Source organism: Salmo salar, chromosome 01 (assembly GCF_965601325.2).
Source record: "Salmo salar chromosome 01, fSalSal1, whole genome shotgun sequence".
NCBI classification, from domain to species: domain Eukaryota; kingdom Metazoa; phylum Chordata; class Actinopteri; order Salmoniformes; family Salmonidae; genus Salmo; species Salmo salar.
Window position 1 is genome coordinate 57,040,350 of NC_138291.1, and position 12,257 is coordinate 57,052,606.

At 43.1% G+C, this 12,257-nt stretch overlaps 1 protein-coding gene across 1 annotated transcript; it reads left to right on the forward strand.

Moving 5' to 3' along the window:
- Positions 1–2,515: 2,515 nt before the first annotated feature.
- On the forward strand, positions 2,516–11,851 carry haao (3-hydroxyanthranilate 3,4-dioxygenase). Its single transcript, NM_001141479.1, is given in 10 exon segments — positions 2,516–2,673; positions 3,014–3,092; positions 4,168–4,251; positions 4,402–4,508; positions 6,274–6,363; positions 6,467–6,510; positions 10,463–10,608; positions 10,927–10,995; positions 11,159–11,241; positions 11,473–11,851. Coding segments are annotated over 10 exon segments (864 nt in total). The 5' UTR covers positions 2,516–2,584; the 3' UTR covers positions 11,546–11,851.
- The last annotated feature ends 406 nt before the right edge of the window (positions 11,852–12,257 follow it).

Genomic DNA, 12,257 nt, shown 5'->3' on the forward strand with positions numbered 1-12,257 from the left:
TGGTGCGGGGAGCAGGAACGGGCCGGGCCGGACTGGGGACACGCACCGCTGACTTGGTGCGGGGAGCAGGGACGGGCCGGACAGGACTGTGGACATGCACCGTGGGCTTGGTGCGGGGAGCAGGGACGGGCCGGGCCGGACTGGGGACACGCACCACTGACTTGGTGCGGGGAGCAGGGACGGGCCGGGCCGGAATGCGAACACGCACCACTGGCTTGGTGCGGGGAGCAGGAACGGTCCGGGCCGGACTGGGGACACGCACCACTGACCTGGTGCGGGGAGCAGGGACGGGCCGGGCCGGACGGGGAACACGCACCACTGGCTTGGTGCAGGGAGCAGGAGCGGGCCGAGCCGGACTGGGGACACGCACCACTGACCTGGTGCGGGGAGCAGGGACGGGCCGGACAGGACTGTGGACACTCACCGTGGGCTTGGTGCGGGGAACAGGAACGGGCCAGACAGGACTGTGAACACGCACTGGTGAACTGAAGCGTGGAGTCGGTTTAGCCACTCGTCCTGGCTGGATGCCCATCCTAGCACGGCATGTGCTGGGCATGTCCACCGGACGCACCGGGCTGTGCGGGCGCACTGGCGACACAGCGCGCAACTCCGCTTCCCATGGCTTGGTGCGGGGAGCAGGGACGGGCCGGGCAGGACTGTGGACACGCACCGTGGGCTTGGTGCGGGGAACAGGAACGGGCCAGACAGGACTGTGAACACGCACTGGTGAACTGAAGCGTGGAGCCGGTTTAGCCACTCGTCCTGGCTGGATGCCCATCCTAGCACGGCATGTGCTGGGCATGTCCACCAGACGCACCGGGCTGTGCGGGCGCACTGGCGACACAGCGCGCAACTCCGCATCCCATGGCTCCTCCTCCAGATCTTCCCTCAGCAGGTCCTCAATCAACCGCCTCATCTCCGTCTCCTCCTCCGCCGTCATCCCCCACGAGAGCAGTGGTCTGGGCTCTTCCTCTGCCCTTCTGGACCACCCCATTAGCCCCCCCCAAAAAAATGTTTGGGGGTGACTTCCGGGCCTCCTCGACCGCCGCCTGCGACTCCGTCCACCGGCTGGCATTACCTCCTCGACCTGGGAATCCTTTCGCCAGGGTCCTTTCCCCGACATGATCTCCTCCCAGGTCCAGAACTCCTTACCCTCGCGAGCCCATCTCTCACGCTCCTTATCCTCCCGCTGCTTGGTCCTGGTTTGGTGGGGTGTTCTGTAACGATCGTCGTCGGGTGACGAGGAAGCGGACCAAAACGCAGCTGGGAGCGAACACGTTTATTCTTTACACTGAAATAAACACGTACACAAAATCAAGAAAATGCCGATACGTTAACTGCTCAAACACAAGAGGCAACACCCCACAAACAGCGTGGGGGAAAAAGGAACTTAAATGTGATCCCAATCAGAGACAACTAGCGACAGCTGTCTCTGATTGGGAATCGACAGAACCCAACATAACACACCCTGACCCAAAATACCCGAGTTCACCTGGTCAGGGCGTGACATTGAGATGTGTCTGTTTCTTGAACTCTGTGAAGCATTTATTTGGGCTGCAATTTCTGAGGCTGGTAACTCTAATGAGCATATCCTCTGCAGCCAAGGTAACTCTGGGTCTTCCTTTCCTGTGGCTGTCCTCATGAGTGCCAGCTTCATCATAGGGCTTGATATTTTTTGCGACTGCACTTGAAGAAACTTTCAAAGTTCTTGAAATGTTCCAATTAACAGACCTTCATGTCTTAATGTAATGATGGACTGTAGTTTCTCTTTGCTTATTTGATCTGTTCTTGCCATAATACGGACTTGGTCTTTTACCAAATAGGGCTATTATCGTCTGTATACCACCCCTACCTTGTCACAACAACTGATTGGCTCAAACGCGTTAAGAAGGAACTAAGTTCCACAAATGAACTTTTAACAATGCACACCTGTTAATTGAAATGCATTCCTCGTGAACCTGGTTGAGAGAATGCCAAGAGTGTACAAAGCTGTGATCAAGGCAAAGGGTGACTACTTTGGAGAATCTCAAAAATAAAATATTTTTGATTTGGTTAATATTTTTTTGGTTACTACATGATTCCATATGTGTTATTTCATAGTTTTGATGTCTTTACTATTGTTCTACAATGTAGAAAATAGTAAAAATAAAGAAAAACCTTGGAATGTGGTGTGTCCAAACTTTTGACTGGTACTGTATGTTTATGAAACATTATAAAAACAAAAAAGCAACTTATTTCACTGTATTTTTAATAATATGTATTGTTTGTTCATATTCTTTCTATGAGACTACAGAGACTGCTGTGCTCATTCTCACATGATTCCTGCTTCCTCATACGTGTGCACCCCTCCTCGTCCCCTCATCACTTCACTTCCTCTTTTTTTTATATGACCGCCCACACCATTGCCACTAGTTGAATTATTGTGGAAATGTAAACAACCTTTCACCGTCATGCTGGACTCCTCCCCTAGCTATCTAATGGACTTTAACTCAATCAGGCTCTGAAACAAAAACAAAAAACACATAGAACTAAGTGATTCAACACACCATTTTTACAGTGACAATTTTGACATCAGTTTGCAATAATGAGCGGGAAACCCCTTGTTGTGAACGTGGACAAATGGATTGCAGAGAATGAAAAGGCTTTTTTGCCACCGGTGTGCAACAAACTCATGTGAGTAGCAGCCTGGGCTAGTTTCATTTACATATAGTTTCACTTATAGTTGCACACTCTGGTGTCGCTAGACTTGAAATAACTCACTAAATGAACTACAAAAGGCTTTATATATCATCCATCATAGATGCCTCAGAAATCCTCTTTAAGCTAATATAAAGCATTTGTAGTTATTTTAAAATGGGACCATGTTATTATCATGTTGAGCTGTAACAAGTACTGTTTACCCCCTGACTATCTACACTAGTCCAATAGTAATAATTTACACTATGTTGGCAAAGATTGACAAAGGTAATGAATTTCGAGCAAAGTTCATTCTTATATTATTTTTCTCCACAAGGCATTTTTCTCAGCTGAACATCATGTTTGTTGGAGGTCCCAACAGCAGAAAGGACTACCACATAGAGGAAGGGGAGGAGGTGAGAGAAAATGCCACTATTCACCTATCACATTGGCTAAATGCTGTGGCGTTTGAGTGACCGTTCATAGTGCAGAAAATGGTATTCAAAACCTGCGAGATAGAATTCCTATGCAATGTCCCAATCTGAAAGTAAGCAACAAATGCAAGGACACTACCATGCTATTTAGTTAGCAGTCACTCAGCCACAGTATTATCTATCCTCACACATGTGCCTGGCCCTCTAAGTGATAATGCCCAAGAAGCCAGTGTTCGGAGGATATACTGGCACTGGTGTTGTTAGGCCCGAAACAAAGTTGAGTATATCCTCCAAACACCGGCTTCTAGGACATTATCACTTTTATACAATGGGTTACCAACATATTCAAATTATGATTGACATATTTTCATTAAAAACGTTATTTTGATGAATTTATTCATACTATTTCATCTTTCCACGAGATATAGTCCCAACACAAATCTAAGGTTGCTACCCAAGCAGGCTGGTCGTTCGTTCTATTGGTTCGGATGCCAGAGACGTGACCCAGTCGTTTAGTCTTTTTGTTCTGTATCTAAATGTTCCATTTCCATACTGTCACATAAACTCAATCAGTTCTTCCTACCACAATAGGGACAAATTCCACAAGAATGTTGCACTGTCACCTTTTGGTCAACACTATTTGCTCTGGCTATTTGTCTAGTTGAAGCCCAAAGTAAATTCCTGTTCAAGTGTTTCTCTTTTTTTTTTAATCTTTGGTAGTATGAGAATGTCCCACTTTAAACAAACGACGATTTATAAAGGCTTTATATAGCATACATAAAGTCTTCATAAGTACGACATATAAGCTTCACAAATCATTTACAACCTTATCTCGTACTGTGTAATGGGTGACATAACAGCACAAAGAAAAGGATTGTAATTGCATTTTCAACAACATAATCTAGCCACTGGAGGTCAGCACATTCATATCATAGTGAGGACTATTGGCTGTGATTTGAAGCTGAAGACAACCTCCATATCCTGTATCTGTACCTTTTCTAGTCCGTAGTCATTGCTTTTTACTGATATATCCTCTCTCTGTCTTTTTTTTGTGCAGCTCTTTTACCAGCTGAAAGGGGACATGTGTCTGAAGTTGGTTGAGAATGGCAAACATAAGGATGTGCTTATCCGCGAGGGAGAGGTGAGAGAAATGGCATTCATTCCAAGATTCTCTCACTAAGCCCACTGTTTAAGATAACTGACAGTGCCGTATCAAGCTATGCAGATTTGTTACATTCGTGTTTGTGTCATACACACCCCATGTCCTTCTGTGTCCTTCTGTGGTCCTCAGATGTTTCTGCTCCCAGCTCGGATCCCCCACTCCCCCCAGAGACTGGCTAACACTGTGGGGCTAGTGGTGGAGAGAAGGAGGCTTCAGTCAGAGACAGACTGTTTAAGGTATCACCATCCACCATCTTATCCTTTACCTATATCTCACTCTTCTTACACATTCTTTATCCATCTACAGTTGAAGTCGGACGTTTACATACACCTTAGCCAAATACATTTAAACTCAGTTTTTCACAATTCCTGACATTTAATCCAAGTAAAAATTCCCTGTCTTAGGTCAGTTAGGATCACCACTTTATTTTAAGAATGTGAAATGTCAGAATAATAGTAGAAATAATGATTTATTTCAGCTTTTATTTCTTTCATCACATTCCCAGTGGGTCAGAAGTTTACATACACTCAATTAGTATTTGGTAGCATTGCCTTTAAATTGTTTAACTTGGGTCAAACGTTTCGGGTAGTCTTCCGCAAGCTTCCCACAATAAGTTGGGTGAATATTGGCCCAATCCTCCTGACAGAGCTGGTGTAACTGAGTCAGATTTGTAGGCCTCCTTGCTCGCACACGCTTTTTCAGTTGTGCCCACAAATTTTCTATGGCATTGAGGTCAGGGCCTTGTGATGGCCACTCCAATGCCTTGACTTTGTTGTCCTTAAGCCATTTTGCCACAACTTTGGAAGTATGCTTGGAGTCATTGTCCATTTGGAAGACACATTTGCGATGTCTTGAGATGTTGCTTCAATATATCCACATCATTTTCCTCCCTCATGACGCTATCTATTTTGTGAAGTGCACCAGTCCCTCCTGCAGCAAAGCATCCCCACAACATGATGTTGCCACCCCCGTGCCTCACGGTTGGGATGGTGTTCTTCGGCTTGCAAGCGTCCCCCTTTTTCCTACATTATGGTCAAACAGTTCTATTTTTGTTTCATCACACCAGAGGACATTTCTCCAAAAAGTCAAATTTTTGTCCCCATGTGCAGTCGCAATCCGTAATCAGTTTTTTTTATGGCGGTTTTGGAGCAGTTATGTTGATATAGGACTCATTTTACTGTGGATACAGATACTTTTGTAACTGTTTCCTTCAGCATCTTCACAAGGTCCTTTGCTGTTGTTCTGGGATTGATTTGCAGTTTTCGCACCAAAGTACGTTCATCTCTAGGAGACAGAACGCGTCTCCTTCCTGAGTGGTATGACGGCTGCGTGGTCCCATGGTGTTTATACTTGCGTACTATTGTTTGTACAGATGAACGTGGTACCTTCAGGCATTTGGAAATTGCTCCCAAGGATGAACCAAACTCACAGAGGCCTACAAATTGTATTCTGAGGCCTTGGCTGATTTCTTTTGATTTTCCCATGATGTCAAGCAAAGAGGCACTGAGTTGGAAGGTAGGCCTTGAAATTCATCAACAGGTACACCTCCAATTGACTCAAATTATGTCAATTAGCTTATCAGAAGCTTCTAAAGCCATGATATAATTTTCTGGAATTTTCCAAGCTGTTTAAAGGCACAGTCAACTTAGTGTATGTAAACTTCTGACCCACTGGAGTTGTGACACAGTGAATTATAAGTGAAATAATCTGTCTGTAAACAATTGTTGGAAAGTTACTTGTGTCATGCACAAAGTAGATGTCCTAACCGACTTGCCAAAACTATATTTTGTTAACAAGAAATTTGTGGTGTGGTTGAAAAACAAGTTTTAATAACTTCCGACTTCAACTGACTTCTACTGACTTCAACCAACTTCAATTGACTTCGAATGCATGTGCCTCACATCCCATTCTCCTTGACCCCCTTACAAGAGAGAGCACGAAAGAGGGCGAGAGGGGTGAGAGAGAAAGAGTGTATGAAAGCATGGCTCTTTGTGGTTTCAGGTACTATGTGGACAACACTTCAGACACCCTTTTTGAGAGATGGTTTTACTGTGAAAACCTGGGGACCCAGCTGGTGCCAGTGATTCAGGAGTGAGACTTATATCATTGATTTTAGTCTGGCATGAAACATAACACTTTCCAATGGACATTAGTGCTCAGCAGTGTTATACTCAGCTGATGCTGTGTTTCTCAGGTTTTTTGCGTCGGAGCAGCACAGAACAGGCAAGCCAAACCCAGGTGAGTCCCCATCTCACAAAATTACACAATGGGAATGGTGAGCTTCAATAGGTTGACATCAGTTTGGCACTCTACTGACTGAAAATGCATTATGTCCTGATTTGCCAATCTTTTATTTTTGTGAGGTTTTACGTCGGGTCTGTAGATATTTTGCTGTGCTGGTGTATTCCACTACCTGAGAGCCCTGGGCAACTTTCATGTGGATGGGGACCACAAAAAAACTTAACTCATCATAAATGGCCACAGGGGCTCGTGGATCTGAGTACGCCATGGGTGTGGAGAGAAGATTTAGCATTTTTATAACTAATTTCATGCAATTCTACTCATTTTGTCATAGGGCAGATATATTCTTTGCAGTTTTACAGCTAATTTCCTGCAATTCTACACATTTTGCCATAGGGTGGAGGCAAATGTTTGCAGTTTTTAAGATTATAACTGATGATCAATGGGCCCACCCTGGTCGGTAATTCGACCATGCTTACTACAAGTTTACATAGCTGGCCGATAGACTAATTTACCAATCCAAAAAATGTTCGCTGATATGGGCTAATTGAGTGACTGCTGATGCACAATCAAATTTGAAATTGCACCTTGTGTATTCTATTATTATAACTCTAAAGAGTAAGTTAAGACCCCGACTGAGTCCCCCCCAAATTTGAAAAATAATAATAAATAAACTAAAAATAAACTCAGCAAAAAAAGAAACGTCCTCTCACTGTCAACTGCGTTTATTTTCAGCAAACTTAACGAGTAAATATTTGTATGAACTTAACCTGTTGAGGTGTAGGGGGCAGTATTTTCACGGCCGGATGAAAAAGGTACCCAAATTAAACTGGTTACTACTCTGGCCCAGAAACTAGAATATGCATATTATTAGTAGATTTGGATAGAAAACACTCTGTCGTTTCTAAAACTGTTTGAATGGTGTCTGTGAGTATAACAGAACTCATATGCCAGGCAAAAACCTGAGAAAAATCCAACCAGGAAGTGGAAAGTCTAAGAATTGTAGTTCTTCTTTTCATTCTCTATCGAAACTATAGTTTCTGTGGGGTCACGTTGCACTTCCTAAGGTTTCCATTGGCTGTCAACAGCCTTCAGAAAGTGGTTTGAGCATTCTCCTGTCACTGGTCAGATAATAGGAGCTCAGTCACTGAGTGGACTGCCTGGAGACAAAGGGATTGGATATGCTCGATCCCGCGAGCACGCCGTTCCTTCTTTTTCTTCTTGAATGAATATGCTATTGTACGGTTGGAATATGATCACAATTTTACGTTAAAAATACCATAAAGATTGATTTTAAACAGCGTTTGACATGCTTCTAAGTACGATAATGGAACATTTTGACTTTTCGTCTCTGGTACCGCGCTCGCGCGTTATGCCTTTGGATAGTGCTCTGAACGCACGAACAAAACAGAGGTATTTGGAAATAAATATGGATTATTTTGAACAAAAACAACATTTCTTGTGGAAGTAGCAGTCCTGGGAGTGCATTCTGACGAAGATCAGCAAAGGTAAGAGAATATTTCTAATACTAATTCTGAGTTTAGGTGACACCGAACTTGGCGGGTGTCTGTATAGCTTGCTGTGATGGTGAGTATTGAAAAATGTGCTTTCTCCGTAAAGCTATTTTAAAATCTGACACAGCGGTTGCATCCAGGAGTAGTCTATCTATAATTCTTTAAATAATTGTTATATATTTTGTCAACGTTTATGATGAGTATTTTTGTAAATTGATGTGCACATTCACCGGAAGTTTTGGTGGGAATACATTTTCTGAACATCACGCGCCAATGTAAAATGCTGTTTTTGGATATAAATATGAACTTTATCGAACAAAACATACAGTGGGGCAAAAAAGTATTTAGTCAGCCACTTCTCCCACTTAAAAAGATGAGAGAGGCCTGTAATTTTCGTCATAGGTACACATCAACATGCATGTTTTGTTCAATCAAGTTCATATTTATATCAAAAACCAGCTTTTTACATTAGCATGTGACGTTCAGAACTAGCATACCCCCCGCAAACTTCCGGTGAATTTACAAAAAATTTACTAAATTACTCACAATAAACGTTCACAAAAAGAATAACAATTATTTTAAGAATTATAGATACAGAACTCCTCTATGCACTCGATATGTCCGATTTTAAAATAGCTTTTCGGTGAAAGCACATTTTGCAATATTCTCAGTAGATAGCCCGGCATCACAGGGCTAGCTATTTAGACACCCAGCAAGTTTAGCACTCATCAAAGTCAGATTTACTATAAGAAAAATGTTATTACCTTTGCTGTCTTCGTCAGAATGCACTCCCAGGACTTCTACTTCAATAACAAATGTTGGTTTGGTTCAAAATAATCCATAGTTATATCCAAACAGCGGTGTTTTGTTCGTGCGTTCAAGACACTATCCGAAAGGGTAAATAAGGGTGACGAGCATGGCGCAATTCGTGACAAAAAAATTCTAAATATTCCATTACCGTACTTCGAAGCATGTCAACCGCTGTTTAAAATCAATTTATGCCATTTTTCTCATAAAAAAGCGATAATATTCCGACCGGGAATCTGCGTTTAGGTAAACAGACGAAAGAAAATAAAGCATTCGGTCGACTCGGGCAAGTGGCCGATCAGAGTACTATGGGCTTAGGCGCGTGCCTAAGCCCATAGTACTCTGATCAGCCACTTGCCAAAAGCGATAATGTGTTTCAGCCAGAGGCTGCCTCGATATCGTTCAGCTTTTTCCCGGGCTCTGAGAGCCTATGGGAGCCGTAGGAAGTGTCACGTTATTGCAAAGATCCTCAGTCTTCAATTAAAAGAGCCAAGATGAAACACAACTTGTCAGACAGGCCACTTACTGCATGGAATCTTCTCAGGTTTTGGGCTGCCATATGAGTTCTGTTATACTCACAGACACCATTCAAACAGTTTTAGAAACTTTAGGGTGTTTTCTATCCAAAGCCAATAATTATATGCATATTCTAGTTACTGGGCAGGAGTAGTAACCAGATTAAATCGGGTACGTTTTTTATCCGGCCGTGTCAATACTGCCCCCTAGCCCTAACAGGTTAAGAATACAAGAATACAACTATATTTTATAGAAAAGATACACCCTTTTAGTCTTCATGAAAAAGAATAGATGTATGGAATGGGTCACAAGGTGAAACTTGATATATGAGAAAGGAGTATCCAGCAGCCAGATAGCATTTGCTTTGAAGACTGTTCTTATTGTTCAGTCTGGCTCCTAAGACGAGGCTCTGATCTCGTTCCCGGTTCTTCATAGCACAGAAACACCAATTCATTCTATGGCATAAGTAAATTGTCAACTCCAGATACTCCCATCTCATGCAAAATCCCTTCTTGACAACACGCCTTGACGAGCTCACTGAGGGGAGTGAGCCTCTAGGTCACCTACTCCAGGATAAGTGCAACATCAGAGATGACATACAATGGTTCCAGACACTACCCCACACATCTTATCTCAGACATTATCTCCCCCAAGGCCATTGGAGGGAGTGACTGGTGCACAGACATTGTGGAGACAAGTAATTAGTTCCCCATTAATCACACCATCACTTCAAATGGTTTAGAATAGGTAAAGACACGTTCACATATGAAGACAATGTTCCCTCCAGTCCTCTTCCCTTTCTGATATTCTGCATAGCACTAGAGACATGTGAAAGACAAGCCTGACTTCACCCCTCTCTGGGCCCCAGGTGACTGAGCCCCAGCTGAGGGAGGAAGTGCAACTGCCAACACCAGAGTCCAAAGGGATATATTCTAATAACAAGCATATCATATAAGCATATTACGTAGATAAGACATCTTAATTATCTATGTTACCTAACTAATTCTGATTCTTCCGCCACACCCATCCCTGTCCTATGTATTATCATTTTATGTTCTATCGTAGTGCATAATGTATCGCACTGAGATGCATTCTTGCCTCTGTTTGTCTAGATGAGGTCTACAGACAGCCTCCCTTCCCCATGAACACCATGCATGTGATGGCCCCCTTCCACTTCAGAGACTGGGTGGACAAACAGCAACCCTCCCTGGCTAGTGGACGCCCCATTGACATGTTTGGGGCCCAGTTTGAGACAGAGGTGACCCTGGCATATCCCAATTATGACTTAGTTATTTTCTGACCTTTCACATCGATTGAGACCTTTCAAAGCGATCAGTCTATACTGAGCGCCCCACTGATTCAAACTCATGACTCGCTAATATTGAAAGTTGAATACATGTTGCTCATTTGTGTGTTGATTATGCTGCTCATTGTTGTGGGAGGAGGGAAGTGAGCTATAATTCAATTAGGACTGGTTTATCAGTTTAGTGAGTGTATAGATGATGATGATGATGGTGGTGGTGGTGAGGATGATGATGGTGACGATAATGATGCTTCTTCTACTACTCTGTGACAGACCCTCCTGTATGGGCCCGGGCAGACAGAGGCTTGTGAAAGAGAAACTGATGTCTGGATATGGCAGCAGGTATGTCTCCAATTACTACTCTATTAGAGTATTTGCATTTCTTTCATGTTATCATGCCTTCAGTATTTCAATGTGTGCTATTTCTCTCTCTCCCTTTACATCTATCTGCTTCCCTCTGTCTATTTGCACGTTGTCTCACGCTCACCCTCTCTTTCTCTATCAGGAGGGATGCTCCCATGTGACTCTGGATGGCCAAGAGTTCCCTCTATCCACAGGAGACAGTCTACTCATTCCTGGACACAGCCAGTGAGTGGGATGATGAGTATGATAATAAGAGAAGGAAAAGGACGATTGAGGGGATGTGTGCATGTTTGTGAATGACCCCAAGAAATGGCTTTTGAGGAAAAATGTTGAATTCAAGCAACACAAGAAAAGAGAAGTTAGGCAACTGTCTGTCAGATACAGTAGATGCAGTTATTTTGTGGTTCGATAGAGGAATCTGTTTGACTTTGTATTTGTCTAATTTCTATGCTGCAGGTACCAATGGAGTCGGGCTGAGGGGAGCGTTTCCCTGTTTGTCGCTCAGAACCCAGACAGGAAGCGTGCATGACCTCTGATGACCACACTCTCTTCTGTGACACACAAGGAAAAAGGAGGGTCAGCAAAAGAGATTGTATGCTCTTTTTCTACAGAGACCATGATTATAACCCTGTCATAAATTACGTTGAAGAATAACTCTCTGTAATGAAGTCAAAGATCAGATATGGAGAGTTAGAGTAAAACAGGGAGTAAAACTATTTGTTATTTTCTGAACAAATTGTAAAGAACATCTTCACAAAGGTAATTTAAATAATAAACTTGATTAAGTTGCAGTATATTTTCATGCTTTCGGAATTAAACCCTTTTTTGGACCCCTGAATGAGTGTTGATTGTATTGAAACTGAACTGTACATTTGTGACTCGTTTCAGGAAACTAGACATATGTTGCACGTCACTAATTCACAGGAGATCCATTTGAATGTAAACTTTTTTTATCAAAATGTCAGTTTTTTTGGCAGAAATGCCTTCTGGAACATGTGAACATTCATGTGCCTTAATAACAAACTTGTATGCCATCTGTAAATTCTAACACAGCTTTTTTTTAAAAGATATCCTGTAGTAGAACTGCATAAGTGTTGCTCTCCACTTTCTGGAGGACCGAGTTTTGAAATCAGTGGAATTAGAGTACGATAGCTAAGGGGATGGAGAAAACACCTGTCTCCGGATTATATCTTCAAACTAAGGGCAACCATGGCATCCGTGACAGAGAGGGAGAAGCGTCC